The 17,873-nt window shown below is 47.5% G+C and overlaps 7 protein-coding genes across 7 annotated transcripts; 3 read left to right on the top strand and 4 right to left on the bottom strand.

Moving 5' to 3' along the window:
- Positions 1-476: 476 nt before the first annotated feature.
- On the bottom strand, positions 477-1,699 carry F4822DRAFT_427535 (uncharacterized protein; the record flags this gene model as incomplete). The annotated part of the gene is made up of 2 exons (XM_051460763.1): positions 477-1,063; positions 1,216-1,699. 2 exons carry the CDS (start codon positions 1,697-1,699, stop codon positions 477-479), a joined length of 1,071 nt encoding a protein of 356 aa, XP_051317452.1.
- Positions 1,700-4,235: 2,536 nt separating this feature from the next.
- On the bottom strand, positions 4,236-5,747 carry F4822DRAFT_397440 (carbohydrate-binding module family 1 protein). The gene has a single exon (XM_051457618.1). The coding sequence runs from the start codon at positions 5,545-5,547 to the stop codon at positions 4,414-4,416; it is 1,134 nt and encodes a 377-aa protein (XP_051317451.1). The 5' UTR covers positions 5,548-5,747; the 3' UTR covers positions 4,236-4,413.
- A 1,696-nt stretch (positions 5,748-7,443) lies between these two features.
- F4822DRAFT_397439 (mitochondrial carrier domain-containing protein) lies at positions 7,444-9,396 on the bottom strand. Its single transcript, XM_051457617.1, has 2 exons — positions 8,873-9,396; positions 7,444-8,812 (listed from the first exon to the last, which is right to left on the bottom strand). The coding sequence occupies exons 1-2, from the start codon at positions 9,296-9,298 to the stop codon at positions 7,745-7,747; spliced, it is 1,494 nt and encodes a 497-aa protein (XP_051317450.1). The 5' UTR covers positions 9,299-9,396; the 3' UTR covers positions 7,444-7,744.
- Positions 9,397-10,006: 610 nt separating this feature from the next.
- Positions 10,007-10,635, top strand: F4822DRAFT_427532 (ferredoxin; the record flags this gene model as incomplete). The annotated part of the gene is made up of 2 exons (XM_051460762.1): positions 10,007-10,230; positions 10,284-10,635. 2 exons carry the CDS (start codon positions 10,007-10,009, stop codon positions 10,633-10,635), a joined length of 576 nt encoding a protein of 191 aa, XP_051317449.1.
- F4822DRAFT_192615 (Rrp15p-domain-containing protein) lies at positions 10,628-12,023 on the bottom strand. The gene has a single exon (XM_051453589.1). The coding sequence runs from the start codon at positions 11,885-11,887 to the stop codon at positions 10,925-10,927; it is 963 nt and encodes a 320-aa protein (XP_051317448.1). The 5' UTR covers positions 11,888-12,023; the 3' UTR covers positions 10,628-10,924.
- A 1,329-nt stretch (positions 12,024-13,352) lies between these two features.
- On the top strand, positions 13,353-15,484 carry F4822DRAFT_192602 (uncharacterized protein). Its single transcript, XM_051453587.1, has 2 exons — positions 13,353-14,366; positions 14,473-15,484. Exons 1-2 carry the CDS (start codon positions 13,435-13,437, stop codon positions 15,272-15,274), a joined length of 1,734 nt encoding a protein of 577 aa, XP_051317447.1. The 5' UTR covers positions 13,353-13,434; the 3' UTR covers positions 15,275-15,484.
- Positions 15,485-17,856, top strand: F4822DRAFT_192603 (putative benzoate 4-monooxygenase cytochrome P450). The gene is made up of 5 exons (XM_051453588.1): positions 15,485-16,138; positions 16,196-16,387; positions 16,453-16,674; positions 16,785-17,429; positions 17,505-17,856. The coding sequence occupies exons 1-5, from the start codon at positions 15,694-15,696 to the stop codon at positions 17,690-17,692; spliced, it is 1,692 nt and encodes a 563-aa protein (XP_051317446.1). The 5' UTR covers positions 15,485-15,693; the 3' UTR covers positions 17,693-17,856.
- The last annotated feature ends 17 nt before the right edge of the window (positions 17,857-17,873 follow it).

Raw genomic sequence — 17,873 nt, 5'->3', positions numbered from 1 at the left:
GTTGAATACTTAGAATTTATCCTCATAAATGTATCGAGTGTTACCCGTGTCGTCGTTTAGACGTCCCTTATTCGCTTACCTGAGAAATTAGACAACGTGGTTAGGTTCACTTAAGCATTTCATTAGATAAATCACGGAAAACAAAGTAGTGTGCTAAAAGGTGTTTAGCATTATGAGGACTGAGGCTGGAAATATATCCGACGTTTCCTCGAGATCCTCCACAGTACGGCGCAAGATGGATTCGGTACTCCATTGTTGCCCGTAAAAAAACAATAATCCAGCCCCTGTCACGCTATGGCCCCCGTGGCCAAGGTAACGAAATCCATAAACTCCCAAATCAAATGCCCGGTATGGCCAATCTCATCTCATCCGTAGCATCTCACGCTTCTCAATATCCTGAACCCCAATCCACAGATTCACCCAGTAGTTTTTTTTTTTTTTTTTTTTGGTGGTCTTTTTAAGGGACCCCCTCGCCACTAGATACCGGGAATGTCAAATCCTACGTCTTCGCCGGCCTCCAGTCTAGCCAAAAGCCCCTGAATGAAAAGGGGCTGGGACCCACTGTTCTCCGCCTCGGGGCCGTCGGGTAGCGGCTCGTTCTCCTCTTCCTCCACTGGCTCGTCCTCCCGGTCGTTGAAAAGGCTATAGAGACTTTCCGTCTCACCAGCCTCCAACGGCTCCTCGGCTTCCAACGACTCCTCAGGTCCCGCGGCCGGAATCAGGCCACCTTGGGAGAAATCGATTTCAAGGAATCTGGGATCCAGAAGGTCCGGAAATCCGTTGTCCTGGTTGACAATTGGGGCTTGGCCGTTATCCTGCACCATTTGTGATTGAGTTCCCGCATCTTGGATGAAAGCTTGCGATTGGTCGACGGATGTCGGGGGAGCACCGGAGATGGTCTCGAAGTTGTTGTGGACTAAATCGTCCTCGAGCCCGTATAGCTCGCCGAAGTCCTCCTCGGTAGGGTAATGGTTGTTAAGTACTTGGAGTAGAGGTGCCTCGGGGTAGGCGCTGGCGGCGGGCTGGGGCGGGAACTGCTGCATCAGATCGATGTACATTTGCACTATAATATCGAGTTAGTAACTATCATAACGAACAATTTTTTGATTCCGAAAAGTAGATCACTGTAGTGAAATTTCATAGCCTTAGTTAAGATAGACAATTCTCACTGCCGTATCAAGTTGAAGGGTTAATGAATGACTTGAAATTACTTACGATTTCTCCCCTTCGCCTCAACTTCTTGTTTTTGGGCTTCAATGGCCTGGCAGGCATTCTGCCATTTCTGCCCATCCTCCTGCGCGGCCCGTAGGCTTCCCTGGAGACCGTCCCTGTAAGCTCGTACAATTGCGATCTGTTGTTGGAGGGTTTCAGCCTCGACTTGGGCTGCGTTTAGCGCCTTTTTATTTTTTGAGGCGCGGGCCGCCGGAGGGGCGCCAGGTTGGTTGGACAATTCCGCGATCTGGAGAGTCATGTCGGCGTGGTGGTCGGTAATTAGGGCCATCGTGTCTTTTAGTGTCCTTGATTTTTGCTTGTAATCTAAAATCTCTTTCTTGACCCTGGAAGAGACCTCGAGGTATCGTTTCTTGAGCCCCTCGTTAATTGCTTGGAGCTCAGAGATCGAAAGGCCTGGGTTGGCGACCTTGCTCAGGCGGCCCTCGAGGGTCTCAGCAGCGACGCGCTTCATTCCGATAGAAGACATCTAGATGAAGAAGTTAGAAATGATTCCTTAGTTTCGTCTATATACTGGTTGTAAGAAATACCACGAGTAAGAATGTACTAACCTTTACAGAAGCAACGACGCGAAAGTGACAATGGTGTTTTTTTTTGTGGTTTGGGTTGGTTGTAGATGTGGTGAGTTTATCGCTTTTGACTCTGGTTAGGATGCTGGTAGAGTTGAAGAGTTGGTTCAGAAAGACCTATACAAATGAGTTAATACACAGAGCCGTAGATTTATTTGTATCTAATATAACGAATAACTTACAATGTGTCGACGATAAACTCGTAGTAAGACGAAGCTCTGGTAGTGAGGAATTCTGGTGGTTGAAGGTTGATGGTGTAGAGAGTTTTTTTTTGGTGTAAAGATGAAGAGATCTGTCTCTGGAGAGGGAATTCTACCTGAGGGTGCGCCTAGTTATATGGAAAAGCCCTCTAGCTGGTGATCCTGGCAACCCGTTGAACAGACCAAGTGGAAAATGGTGTAGCAACCGTAGTGAGGTTGTTTAGACTAGCATTTCGACTCTTGATTCGACTAATCGGGAATAGTCTACAGTGTAGAATCTACTTGTTGTGTAGAAAAGGTGGTAAGTACGCGTGCTGAGGGTGAGTTAGACCCCATCATGAGATCTGATTTCAGCTGGCAACAGGCGAACTAAGGCTTCATACTGTGGCCTAACATCCCGTAGGTGGGTCCTGATCTTTCGGAATTGCCTCAAAACTGTAGTTATCTAGGTAAATAGCTGTTACTGTCCGCGTAAAAGAGCAGCTATACGCGAATTGGACCCACTGAGAGCTTTAGTAAGTGTCATACTACAGTTTACTGCCTGGTATTCGCGTTGAGAGCCTTAGGGTAGTGTTAATTCGCGTAAATAAGGGGAATGAACGACTTGAAGAGTCATACTTTAACTTGTTTGCTCGTTCCTACCACTGTGTAGTTATGGCACTACTCCTAAAAGAGTCAAAATGAAGCATATTGATCTTGATATTGTTTTGATATAGATGCCTAAGGTTTTGAGGTTGTTAGGTACTTAGGTAAGGTTGTAAGGTTGCTCTCTTTTTTTTTCACTAATGAAGGTTTATTATTTCATTCGTGATCTTACTCCGTTTGCTACTATTCCCCCCAGGCTAAACTAACTCGAACGTATGCACTGTTTCCAATTACTTGATCGCGTACCATTTACTGATTTGACGTCTGGTGCCGTGATACTGGCGCGCTCCCCTTTTCTTTCGACGTTACACGGATTATTTGACGGGACCCACTTTCACCTCTTTTCGCGATCATTGCCAGATCCTCGGGAAGTTAGTACGATCAGTGATCTCGGGATCAGCCTTATGGACCCAGATCCTCCACTTATTTCCCGCGCCCTATTCACTGTCCACTAGAATTAGATATTTCGCGGAGCATTTGAGCCTGATTTTAAGAGAAGCTTGGGCACTGTATAGGTGGTGTGGGGCACGTCATCCGCGGATAGGTAGGTACCTAGGTATCTTTAAGCTTATTCTAACCTAGGATGAGAAAATATGTTTGTCAACTACCTAGGTACGTAGTTACCTAAGCCTGAGGCATCCAAGCTTCTAGGTGGGTCACTGTTGTCTCGTCGCGCCGTTTACCCCGGAATCGAGTCTTGGTCATTGACGTCTAAGTACCTTTGTACCTTGTTTGCTTCTAATTTACAATGATCTTCGCTAATCATCGTCCGCACATCTATTCTGGCTCCGATAACTTCCGTCATCTGGCAACAGACAGTATAGGCACTGTAATCGAAGACTCTGGGCCCCTGAGCTTAGCTTACTGATATCAAAGAGAACCAACGATCCCTCTCGTGTATTCCAAGGCCGTGGATTCTCTGGTCTCCTCCTGGTACTGGCCTTGTAGTCTGAAGATAGCAATATAAAGATATACGAACAAATTGGTAATTTAAGATTAAGGAGATAGGTATGCTAAGAAAATAACACATAATGGGAACGACTTGCTTGAAGCGAACAACCGACTGGAGTATGCGCCATATCTTATCGGATTTCCGTAACTTCGTGAGTTTACAAGAAGAGACCCATCCGTCTACTAGCGAGAGAGAGTATTAATATGCCTGTAAAGTTTACGAAGGAGAATGGAGTCGTGCGATGACGTGCCTAACCGCCGAAAAACTCCGGAATCAATCGGGCCATGACGTCCACCCCAGATTACACACCAAGTCCGCATGCCGCCGACGATTTAAGGAATGCGCAATCCCGGGGCAAGATACCAAGTTTCCGTTATGCATTGTCTGCATTTGGTGCAATCAGAACCATCCCAACTCCGACCTCTAGCCCATTTTGAGACTATTCAAACTTACAAATGATTGCTTCTGTAAGTTAACTTCGTCCGAAGTCCTTAACTACCTAGGTAGACTAATAGATATATAGGGACTCTTCTAAGGCAAAAAGGAGAACGAGGAGCAACATCGAATCATTTGCGACGCCGCAGTGTAGCAGTACCTAGGTATTATAAGACAAAGTGCGAAGTTCATACTTCAATTCATATCGTATCAATCATAAATACAAGAATAAGACAATCCGATCCGAACCGAGACAGATCCAAGCCAGATCGTGTTACATATATACACACAAATTCGTATCTCTACATCTATTTTCGAAAGTCGAGTCTAGTTCCCTTCGTCGAATTCAATCGGTACACACTCACGGCAAACTCCGAACAGCTTAAGCGGAAGAAACGCACTGCGAATAGTAAGGGTTCCAAGACTTGCAAGCGCCCTCGGCACAAGCAGTAGGGCCGGCAAAGTTACTACCACCGCACTGGCCGTACAAGCTCTGAACGCTGACCCCACCAGTCGCGGTAGCTGTGGCCGTGACACTCGGGGTGGTGGGGTCCGCGGCTTTAGTTGAAGTAGCGAGGGTTGTCGGCGTAGAAGCCACAACCGTTGACGTCTGTTGAGAAGAAGCAGCGGCATTGGTCTGAGTAGCCGAGGTTGCAGCCGCAGTGGTGCTAGCGGCCGGGGCAGTGGGGCCAGCAGCGCCGCCACTTCCGACGGTAGCGCTTGCCGTGGCGGTAATTGCCGATGAAGATTGTGCGACGGAGGCGGATGCACCCGCGATTAAAGCGGGTCCCGGGATTGTGTAACTCAGACCGGTGGTGTAGATGTTGACGACGATACCGGGGTCCTCGGGGGTGTACAACTTAGTACCTAGGGTGCCGGCGGGGACATCGGTACCGTCTCCCGTGATCTCAAGATTGATGCATTGGGGATAGGCCTGAGCGCCGTTTGCCTGGCCAGCGGAGTGTAGAGCGATGGTCTCGTGACGCAGGACGTAATTGCCGGCCTTAATGTTGGAGGGGATTTGCACGAGCCAGGTGTTGTTGTTCTGGATGAGTACGTCGGAGCCCCAGAAGCCGTTTTGCTGCGAGTCGTCAATGAGGCCGACCTCGTCGATCTTGAAGAACTCGAGCGACTCCTTGTCGACCGTCTCGCAGGACCCGTCGCATGCGGCTAGGTAGTCGATCATGGGGCCCTTGTGCGACTCGGGCCAAGTGTTCCAGGAGATACTGATGCTGTCGCCGGCCTTGACCTGAGCGTGGCCGCCGGCGGGGGTGGCGGACTTGTGGCAGACAATATCTGCGCTAGCGAAGCTGTTAGGCTCCACGAAACCGTTGTCGGTCTGGGAAGTGGCCCAGCCGACGACGGTAGGAGGGTTCTGTTGGTACGGGAAACTGGTGGGGTCGTAGCCCTGGTAGAAGAGTCCATCGATGACGATGTGGTCGACGTGACCGTGGGCGGCGACAGTGGCGGCGGACATAAGAGCCGCAATTGCGGGAGAAAATCTCATGTTACCCATCTTTGCTGGTTGCGAAAAGTCGAGTTTGATTGTTTAGTGAAAGTGAATGGTAGAGAGAACAAAATTGTGATAAACGAAGTTAAGACGTATCGATCAAGATAGCTGCTCTCACCGGGAGGTATAAAAAGAAGGACTGGTAAAAAGAGAGACGACAATGAATGTGTATGAAAATCGACTTCGCAAAGCGATGGCGATGAGGAACAAGAAGATCTAGCAGAGGGTATCGCGACTCATGGTTATATAGACCTTCAAGGTCATAATACTGTTGTCGTATATCCATGTCAACGATCATATAATTGCAGTTGTTTAAGATCCACTTGTACCTGGTCTGACCAAAGCGTCAAAGGAATGGAGTCGCAGGTTTCGATACACGCTGGTGTCTTGACAACTGGGACCGGCACAGCAAACTTTGTGATTGGTTCCTTAGACTCACGATGGGGCCGAGCCCCTTACCTGTTAAGCACCCATGTCGTCCGAACTTGGCCACTTACTGGGGTAGCATCGCATTCATAATACCGGTCAAGAGCCAGCTGTTCGGCGCGCTGTGGGACTCACACCAGACGAATGTTATGATACATCTTGGCGGTTAATGCGACATTTGGGTCTGCTTATAGCGGACATACTATCTTGATGAGGTAGAAGTGTTGCGGAGACATGACGAGGAATTAATTCCTAGTGTCGCTATTTTCCCTTATTTACCTACCTAGGTAGGAGGTATGTATAACTTATAATTGCTCGTTCGACAAGACTCAAGACATGCTAAATAATAAATAATTAACTTATCTATTAGATTGAGATTTGTGAGGTAGAAGATAATTATCAACCAATTGAGGTTCAGTGTCGGGTTTGGGGCCGGGTTTCTAACAATTCTCAGGCCGAAATTAAATTAAAAGGCCTGGGTCGACGCGTTCACTCTTGGCTTGACCACACCATCGGTAGCCGCTCTTTTTGGACCCATCATGGTATGACCCACGACAGAGCCGCGAAGGTATCGTCGGCTATTCGTGAGAATGGGGTCCGATACGGGAAAACTGCCTTGTTTGAGTAGTATGTGAGTGATATTGCTTGGAATAGATAGTAGTTTCGGGAATTTGAGAGGTTGACGATGCTTGAATCTCTAACAATCATTCAAGCCCAAGCAACCTCATCTAAAGCCAAAAGAGGCAGTTATAACTCATTAACCACTTTGATATCACGACGTGGCCGACGTAATACGAATCGTGAAGTTTCTATCATGCGTAAAAGTGTATTGGATAGATCCGGCTCAACCTGCCAATGTCGCATTATCTCCAGCGATGTAAATCGAAAATCATCGTAAATCAGCGGGGGATCAGCTTCGGGGATGTGAAGCAGGGTAGCGGACCCCATATTAAATCTTACCCCTGAGTCGATCTCAAACGGACCCACTTTAGCCGTTTCGGATGGCCGAAAATGGTAGTACACCCCGGCTTCATTTATGCTGCGACGACACGAGATCGTGAAGGGTTAAGGGGTAGAGTTCTAGAAAGATCGTGGTTTCCTTACATTGGAATTTCTCTTCATTTCTGAAACACGCCAACCATATTGAGACGAAGTTATCATCAATGATTAGTGCCAACGGGAGGTCGTCTCGTCTGATCTTTGACAACGTGATCAATAAGTGGTGGTCAATCCGGTTCATTCCGTCAACATCAATATGCCTTAGATTTTGACCAATATTGCGAGTCCTTATAAAAGGTGTTATACTTGATTGTTATAGATTAGTTACGACACTTCTATTGGTGTCATTAAGTTACGGTATAGACTTACCACAGTTTTGGCGACGTTACACTCTGTATAGCTGTTTGTTAGACGTACTAAATCCAATGAATCAACATGCCAAATAGACAGGGCTACATCAGATGAATTCGGAGGCCCTGAAGTTGAGAGTAGACTGAAATTAATCAAAATCTATAAACTTTTTCCAGAATATGTACAGGTCCACCTGAGTGGAATCTGGTCCGTACAATACGAATAAGGGGGATATCATGCCGTATCTCATGAAGTGATCTTGATCTTGATCTGCTTTTTTCTTCGTACATAAATTCCATGCTGAGTAGGGAATAGCCAGCCACAGAGGGCGCCACAAATCAATATCAACACCTGAACTCCGTTCGTCTCGTCTTTTCACTGCCAACCTTTACTAGATAACGGAGTTAAGTGGATTGGGGGAAGATGTTCAAAATTCGCCCTCACCACCACCACCTGCCACACCTGCTGTCCATAATCCTACTAGACCCCACCAACTGACTTTCCATCCTCTCCATAAACCTTCAAAACCTTGACCTTTTCTGTACACCACCTCTGCCGTAGTCTTGGGTTGCTTCGCCTTTCTGCCGCGCGGAGACTTACTCGGCACGGCGAAAACGGCGCGCGAACCTTCTTCGGCGACGATGGTGTACATTGTCCCGAGTACACCCTTATACGGCCCAGGCTGTACAATGGTATCCATAGTTCCATTCTCATCGAGTGACTGCAGGTAAAGGGGTTCCGAGAGCACGGCTACCTGGCCTCGGCGGAGAATGGTTTCTAGGGGTAGCTTAACGAATAAAGAGGCACAAGAGGTGCAAAATTTGGCGACCGAGAAGGTCATTGGGGATAGCTCGCGATCAATCAAGAATTGCGAGCGGAGAACGAGAGGCGTCGATAAGGTGAGGAATGGGTGAACTAGAGAGTTAAGGATGGTGGGCACAATGAGGGAAGGTGCGCAAAACCAGGACGGCAGCGATCGTAGAGACGCAAGAGTCCGACGTGGGCCACGCCCCGTGGATGTGATAATTAATCGTGTCCGAACGAGGTCGAGCGGAGCTAAAATAAGGCCAGTCGCAACTGCGGCAGCGGCAGCGACGCATAGCGAGGCCCAGGGATATGGAGAGGCAATGTCGATCAGCCTATCGACGTCATCCTTTAAACCCAGATCCGGGACATTTAACAGCGCACTCAGAAGACTACGCGACCAATTTTCAAACAGTGACTGCAGCACTGTGTATAGAAATGTGGCATTGGTTCCCTTCCAAATACCCCACGCCGACTCTTTAGACCATAATTGTGATATCACGTCAAATATGGAGTCTGGCCGTTTTAAAGAAAGTTGATGTGGGAGTATTATAGGTTTAGAAGGTATCCTCGCCGTGTCTGTCGGCGACGAGCCTCTCCTCTTATGTGACCTCGTGGACGGCGTCGGAGTGTTCGGTATGTTAGAAGTAAAGTAGGCCGCTTCCTCCGGATCGGAGTCGGATTCGGCACCCTGCAGATTGTATTAGCACCAATGCCTAATGTCTTAGATAGTAGAAGATTCGATATATACCTCGTCAAACCAAGGGTTCTTTGGGCTAACAATACTCGGACTAGGCTTCGCAGCAGCGGTAGTGGTGGTGGTGGAAGCCGAAGTATTCAACCCTCCTAAATCATCTTGAATTCTCACTTGCAAGACCGTCTTAGCCACCTCGAAGGGCTGGGCCATCATGACCGAAGTGTATTTCCATAATAACTCGTCGATCAATGATTTAATAGACTGTATGGTCGACGGTGATATATCATCTAAGTGGTCCTTGTAGTCTATATCGGAGAATATGTCCCGCGCCCTCGACGCATATTTATTTGGTGTTGATGTTGTCGCATTTTCGTGGGAGAAAGGATTTGGTTGTGAGGGGAGGCTGGTAACTTGTTCTCCTATGGATGGAGGTATATAATACGGTCGTAAAGGGTTTACCCCTTCTCTATTAGTGGACATATCGGGTTTGAATTGAACCTTTTTATGAAGTTATTATTAGGTGGTGGGCTCATCGACGGGGTAAAGCTGCAAACATAATCGTCGGTGCATCGGTGAGGAGGGATTGATTTATTTCTTAGGCGGTATTAGATAAGCTAAGGTTTATCGGCGATTTGCACATGTGGGATGATAATCTGCATAAATACGTGTTATGCATCATATAATATTATGTAAACGCCTTGGCACAGTGTGTCACAAAGTATCGATAAGATAAGATAAGATAACAAAAAAATTACTCGGATTTAAATTGTGGGAAAGGGAAATTCTAATTGTCGGTCGTCGGTCGTTAAGATACCCCTCGGCCCGCCTTCGAAGATTTTAATCGGAGCTATCTACATAATTCGCTTTCTTCTCATTCGCCAGCTTTTACGTAGTGTCGCATCACCGAGACCTTCACTACTTCTTAGTCCAGTATTTTTCTCTCTTGTTAGATGCACGAAGTCTCCAATTCGTATGCTCGTTGGTTCTTTAGACATACTAATGTCGCAATGACAGCCTCGTGTTTATGAAGACGACCACATGAACCAATTTTCTATTTATCCTTGACGTTGGGCTTCTTCTGGACCATTACAACCTGGGTGGCGCTCTTTTTTTCCCTCCATCCCATCTTATCGCCCCCCGAATACGCCGAGTTTCTTGATCGCAAGGCTCGGATCTTGCTCTTACACAATGGCGACGCCTCGAAGCTTTGTTCGAAGCCTGCAAAAGCTTCAGTTATCTTCCCCGCATTCTTTCTCACAGCTCAGCCGATCTACGCTCTCCATAAGTACCAGGATAAAGTCGAGTTCGCCGTCGATATACCAGCCTCGAGCTGCCGTTCCTTTTTCACGACATTTTAGCACAACTCCTTTGCGCCAACATGGCCACATACATACACCGAAACCTGGCGAAGAGTAAGGCTCTCTAGATATATATGGTCATGCAATTCGGGCTAATTCTAGACCAGGCTGTACGTTACGTTTATCGACAAGGATGGAAAGGAACACAAAATAGCTGTCTCTAAAGGAGATAACCTGCTCGACATAGCGCAAGCGCACGATTTAGAAATGGAGGGAGCCTGTGGAGGATCCTGTGCGTGTTCGACATGCCACGTTATCGTTCTCGACGAAGATTACTACGATAAGATGCCCGATCCTGAAGACGACGAAAACGATATGCTTGACTTGGCATTTGGGTTAACAGAGACGAGTAGATTAGGCTGCCAAGTGGTAATGACGAAGGAACTAGATGGGTTAAAAGTCAAGCTACCCTCCATGACGAGGAATTTACAAGCGAGTGATTTTAGCTCAAAGCAATAAAAAGTATTGGCCGCCAGCGTTTGAGAAGGGCGGTATGAAGAACATACGAAGAATCCCACGAATTGTACCAATACAATTTCAACAGGTGCAAAACAAGTGTGCAAGATAGCGGCGTGATATGAAGCGGGCCAGTCTGGGTAACTACGGCGCCATAAAATGTACTATATTGTCAGTAAGATGGCAGGCTTTTGGAGATAGAGGAAACGGAAACCCCAACTCTAATGAGATCATGTGTGCATGAATATTTGGTATCATTTCATATAGACCCGACGTGAACAACCCAAGAAAATCAAGCTTCTTCCAATGCGCCCTTCCTCAACTTTCCACCGCCACCGGCGATAAGCTCGAGGAAGCCTTGCCGACTCATTTCGTTGACCTTTTCTTGACGTCTCTGCACACCAACCACGCCGTCTTTCCTCGTATCCTTCTCTGCCTCGGCGGCCCTTTCTTGCGCCTCTCGAACGGCTCTGAATAGCATAATCACACCTCTGTGCGCAACCTTCTTTAACCGCTTCTCCGTCTGCTGTATTTCCTGCGTCGAAGTCTCTGGCGCGCCCGTAGCCTCATCTACATCACCAACCAGCACGTTCTTTACGCGACCCTTCTCCTGCGCCAAGCGCTTCTGTTCCCGTAAATGTTTTCGGGCTTTAGCTTCTAGTGCGCTGTCGACTGCGTCTTTCGCGGCTTGGTGTGCTTCAGCGCTACGCGATAGGACTGGGTCTGCGCGCCGTGTATTGGATAATTTGGTGGATAGAATCTTGGACATAGATGTTGCGAAGGCATCGGGGTCGTTGCGTTTTGATTTGGATTTTTTGGATGGGCTTGTTGTTGATTGGTCGCCGTCTGACTCTACGCCTTCTTCGTCGTCCTCCTCATTGTCCTCATCTTCGCTGCCGCCCTCTTCTAATTCATCATCTGAACTCTTTTCGGCGGCCTCTTGCTTGGAGTTTTTCTTCACTGGTTTCTTTTGCTGCTTCGCAAGGAATTTAGGTGTAGGCGCATCAGCCTCTGAGTCTGAGTCGGAACCCGAATCGGAATCTGACCCAGATGGTATATCGTCTACAGCGACATTGTCGAGATCTTCTTCATCGGAGTCGAGGAGATTGACAGGTCGGAACTCGGGATTCGAAAGTTCCTCGTCCGAGTCGCTATGGTACTCGGGGACCTTCTTCTGTTTCTTCTTAGGTCTTTGTGTCTTCGATTTAGAGACAAAATCTTGATGGTTTCGTTTTTTCGAATTCGGACCGGCCATTGTGTCTGATTTGTCGAACTGTGTTGTTGTCCTTTGTAAGGTAGAAGGTAGATGTAGAGTGTTCACCTCGAACTGGTCCCAACTTTTTTTTGCCAAAAAACTTCAATTGAAGTACGGCGCCCCACTTCGTTGCTAGGCGATAACCATAGATAAGAGAGCTTACCGCCCACTAAAAACATACAAACACCTACATCTACAACAATACGATTAACTTTTCGCTATAGAATAGTTTAATTGCGAAAAACATAGCAAGGGCTATGAATTGTTTAATGCATGCACATGGCTCACTACTTTTCACATCTCGTTCATTAAGCTGATATCTGACTACCCGGATGAACCAGCGTTTAGTTTGACTCACTTCAAAACAGGATGATGCTACCAACAACTAATTGAACCAAGAGATGCTTCTGGATTCACTTCTAGATCTCAATTTAAAAACTTCATTTCCAAGGTCTGACGACATTCATCTTTCGCTCAACTGTTAACGAGAAACATTCGTTGAGAAAGCGAGGCGCGTTTGACGCGTCCCAAGATATATCCGACAACACATCAAGACCGTCTTGCCCACCGTCGCCAAGATCACTCATCCTGGTTGATCTAACACTTTCATGAAATACAAAGCTTTCGTTTATGAACACGACGCGCCCAGGAATTATAGCGATGATACAGCGGCTGTGAACTCGCACAATGCCATGTTATCATTTGCAAGCGCTGCGCCAGTAGTTGTGGCCTACCTTGACGAATTATGAGCGAAGTATGTATGTCCATCAAGAGGCTGGGTGTACGGATATGGGCAATCAGTCCACCAGCAAACACCGACAACCTCAAGATATCAATGTTCCACGTCGAGATAAATATTTCTTCGAGTGAAGATTTTCAATGTGAAGGAATTCCTTAATTCAATCCTCTATATATCTCACCGACAGTTTTATCCGAGGATTTGCGACCGATTTCAGCTCCCGGAGCCCATGATGATCGTTCATGTAGATCGTTTTCCAGCTGGGTCTTGCTGACAGATGGAACATTCGATGAACGATATTATCAAACCACGCTTTACGACACGTATTCCCTTCAATCCTATAGGGGACTCAATTACGATAAGGCTGAATCCTCGGGGTGATTCTTCGTTCGAGTCCTTGTACAGCCTCATCCATAATTATTGATTGTTATTTAATCCCAGCATAAAAGTAGATGAAGATCTACTTATCGTACATGCTTGCCAATTCCAATTCCAATTTATGCGGGGCAGGTCAGCAGCGGAATCCTCCCTTGCACATCTTAAACAGGCAGTTCAGTCCAGATCTGGAACGTTGCAATCAATTGGACTTGGCCTTTGATTATATCTTGTTTTCCTTCCCCATACTCTGTCTTCAGCTAGCTTAGAAGCCGACAGCTTGTTTGGGTGGTTTGTGCTGATATCTATTAACATAAATAGCTACTTAGGCTGTCAAATCAAGTTCAATAGATACCTGCGTTGCGACCGGGAACTCAAGTCGAACATCTTCCCTGGCTGACCACGCATATTACGTGGCATACGTTCCGCGACTATGAGACAGTTCTCAATAGTTAGCGGCATTTTGCTCGCCGCCAGACTAGTATATTCCCAGTCCCAAAATGAGACTGGGCAACATCCGGGTTGGCCGCGTTGGTGTGGAAAGGTGTATGAGACCGGTTATCCGTCCTTTGAACCAGGCGGTCACACCACAGAGCCAGCTCCAATCAACGCGGACGGATCGCCGAATCTATACGTACAATTCAAGCCGCGATATAGCATCTACCTAGTAGGCGAGTCCAAAGGCTCATTCGTCGTCAACGCCGCGTTATCACCTTGGTATGGTGAACCTTGGACAAACTCAACCGGCGACCAAGGATCAAAAACGGAGCCATTCACAGAGCTATTCTTCTCAATTAGTCCGAAGTCCGCCAGTAATACCAGCACGCCATTAGTTGAAGGTAGCATACCGATAAACGCCACGGGCGCCACCTTCGATTTTGATTTATCCAGCTTCGAGCCAAGTACGACGCCATATGACGTCGTTCTCTCTGGTGGATCACGATCCGGGAACCAGAAGTATACAGCAACGAGTTCGTTCCGTTACCTGCCAGATATCGCCCCGGAGGGAAGTGCAACTAAGATTGACAATCTCAATGGCGGCCTACTATTCCGGAACCCTCAAACAGGCGGCGCTTTCGTCCCATTATTACCGTACGGGTTCTATGGCCTATACAATGGGTCTAACAGCACAGCGGAGAGCGAGGCATTTGTGAGCGAGTATTCTAACGATGGCAAGGGTCTTAACGCCATAATCTCCCTAGCTGGCTTCGCTGACACTAACCCGGTATACGAGAGTATGGACGCGTCAACATTGCGTTTCATGTTCGATCTACGGTCTTCGTACAAAAATCTAACTGAGGTTACCCAGCGTGTGAATATAGCTAAAAAGCATAGCTCACTCTTCGCGTATTGGACAGCTGATGAGTAAGCCCCTCCTTCTATCAATGTCTCAGTTTCTCCACACACATCAATATATAATCATATTATGGTATTATGATATATTAATGATGCTAATCTTATCCACGTGTAGGCCTGATGGTTGGCAAGTCCCCTTTGATGTTACGCCTGCGGCACAAGAGCTTATCCACGAGCTGGATCCGTACCATCCCGTAGCCGTTACCCTCAACTGCCAGGACTACTACTTCGGCGAATATTCAGCCGGTGCAGATATCTTGATGCAGGACCCATATCCTATCGCGATTAATAGCACTTTTTCGAAGTGGGGCACTGCATGCAATGCGACGCTAGGTGATTGTGGCTGCGATAATTGCGCTGGAAATGTGCAGGATGTGTCGCACCGTCTTGATGGATTGGTCCAGTATGAACGCTGGCTTGGTCGTTGGCCGCTTCCCAAGTTCCACAACCCACAAGCTTTTCATGGTGAGGATTATTGGGCCCGTGATCCAACTCCCGCCGAAGCATTTGCGATGAACGCGCTCGCCTTCAATCGAGGCGCTACGGGGATCTTCGCGTGGACCTGGCCTACCAGTCAAGAATTATTCGATGCTCACTCACAGATGTCGAATGTGATTACTCAGCCGCCTGTGCGAGATTTCCTACTCGGAAGTCAACCTGCCGGTAAGATAGATGTCGCTAATCAAGATCTTGTTGATGCGGCTTACTGGGTACGAGGAACCCAGGCAATGATCAGCGTGGTCAATGGGGCATACGACGACGTGACAGGCCAACTTTCCATCGCGTTACCTGTTCAGGCGGGAAGTATTTCCTCAATCCCGTTCGGTGGATTATCATGGAAGTTGTTGAACGATCAGCTGACAGTTGATTCGCTACCCGGCATGTCGACTAGTATCATTATTCTTGATTTAAAGTAGTAGCAGAAACTTTTATATAATGCTTATCACAATTATAACGAGAACGAAGCTGCCCATCCATAACCACTTGGAGGGATCCGGCGCCACCTAGGGTAGCATTTCACTGCCAATTGACCAGGAACACCACATCTGTGTAACCACATAGCAGATATGAGCGAACTGTGCAAGTCGTACAAGATGGCGCTTCTCATCTGTAGCTAGCGGTGCGGGGTTTATTTGAGGATCTAGAACCGATAAAAAACGACGGGATAGCAGATCTAAGCTGAACATTACTACGGTCCAAAGATGCCATACTAACGTCGCGTTTTCATTCTGACGATTACTCATCACATATATATCCTACCGAATCCCACGATGGCTCGAACGAGTGGACGTTGTTGGAGTAGTACTCAATCAACTTCTCTTGCCTCTTTCCTGCCATGGACTCCTTGATTTTCAAAGCCTTCAATGGCTTCGGGTTATTTTCCCAAGGAAATGCCTTCCAAGTCGCCGTACCGGGCATGCTTTTGGGCGTCTTATTTCATATCACGATTCCGCAGATGGTGGTTATAGAATATTACGCGAATCCGACTTTTGCAGGTTTCGCACTGGCTGTCTGCGGCCTTGGTTCCGCATACTCCGTCATCGGTTTCTCCACTCTAGAGATAGTCACAAGAATATTCATGCTCGTGCTATTCTTCAACATAGGATTATTCTCTAGTATGGTCACTTATAGGCTGTTCTTCCACCGGCTTCGTCGATTCCCGGGCCCAGTTGATTTGAGTATCTCTCGTTTCTTCTTGGTGCGCCGAGTGGCCAAATATATGAAGTATTATAGGGAGATAGCTAAACTGCACGATGAGTATGGAGACTTCATCCGCACAGGTAAGTGATGTCGGCGCGTTCTCTGTACTCAAACCCCCGTTCCTAAGATCTAGCCAGGGCCACGAGAGCTATGCATCATCCGAAAGTCGGCGGTCCCAACCATCTATGGTATAAATACGAAATGTCTCAAATCAACTTGGTACGGTCAAAACAATAGCGATTCCAAAAAATCTTCAGTCATCGGCTCGCGGGACTTCGATGATCACCGACATAGACGCAGAGCATGGGATCGGGGCGTTTCAACCAAAGGTAAGATTTCCAGTCCTTTACCTACGAAGTAGTGACAATGAATATGGCTGACGCTGGAACTATAGCATTGCAAAGCTATGAGCCGCGGATCGAGGCCCTCGTTGATAAGCTCGTCTCTCAAATTTCCCACCGGAACGGGCTCGTGGATGGAACAGCCTGGTCGACGTACATCACCTTCGATATCATGGGCGAAGTTGGATTGGGGGAAGACTTCGGCTGCGTTTCGAACGGTGAAGAACACGGAGCGCTTAAGGATCTCCACAGCCATATGTACATTCTGGGTATACGTAAGTATCACCAGGTGTTTTCCCTTACCCCCTTAATCAGATCGTCAAAGCGAGCCGCGAATTCGTCGGACGATCGAGAATTCATGGTCTTAGATACTGACTCGGCGCAGTGAACCTTATCCCGTGGCTCCTAAATGCGGCAGCACGACTTCCAAGCTCGACATCAGGACATGGCTCATTCTTCAGTTATTGCTACACCGCAGTCAAAGAGAGGCTTGAAAACTTCGATTCGGAGAAAACCCCCCATAATATCTTGTCCTGGCTTCTAAAGGCGATAATTGACAAGGATATCTCGGCTCCACCCACTAAAGACGCATTGAATGAAGATTCCCGTTCCCTTGTCGTGGCAGGAAGTGATACGAGTTCATCAACTTTGGCAGCGGCTCTGTTCTTCCTAGCGAAATCTCCTTCGGTCCAGAAAAAGCTACAGGCTCAGATTGACGCCCTCGTGCCTACATCAGCGAGCTGGGATTATGGAAAAGTGAAGCCAATCACGTATATAGATAACATCATCGACGAAACGCTGCGCCTACGACCTTCCATAATGAGCGGTATTTATCGGGTAACGCCACCAGAGGGTATCCAGATAGATGAGGAGTTTATCCCTGGGGATATCAACGTCTTTGTACCGACTCTGAGAATCCAGACGGATCCACGCTATTGGAAGCAGGCTACTGAATTCATACCGGAAAGGTTCGGAGAGCGGTTCGAGGAGATGGAAACGCAAGGAGCACCGTATATGCCATTCGGTTCTGGTAAGTCTGGATTATATCCACTCACTACTTGGACTGGAGATATAAAAGAAGGGCAAGATTCTAACACTCACACAGGCATTTACACTTGCGCTGGGAAGAACTTAGCTGTGTTATCTCTACGCATTATAATCTCGAAACTCGTTCAACAGTTCGATATCTCGCTTGCACCGGGAGAGACGGGCGAGAAGTTCAAGAATGAGACGCTAGATACATTTACGAGCACTTGTACGCCGCTTATGCTCCAATTCTCGCCGAGAAAATGAAGAGGGACGAGGTAGCTTTCGTCAATTCAGCTCTATGAATAGGCGTTAAGTAGGGCATGTATTAGCATATGTAGCCGGAGAGCTGGTTCAAGCTCCTGTACAATGGCCGCGTGGTATACGAGCTTCTATAGTATATAATCTATAAGACTGTTGGATCGTAGTGATTCTCTTGTGACGCCCC

The sequence above is a fragment of the Hypoxylon trugodes genome, assembly GCF_022578975.1.
Source record: "Hypoxylon trugodes strain CBS 135444 unplaced genomic scaffold F4822scaffold_3, whole genome shotgun sequence".
Lineage (NCBI taxonomy): Eukaryota > Fungi > Ascomycota > Sordariomycetes > Xylariales > Hypoxylaceae > Hypoxylon > Hypoxylon trugodes.
The sequence above is the reverse complement of the archived record's forward strand: the minus strand, read 5'-3'. Positions and strand labels throughout refer to the sequence as shown.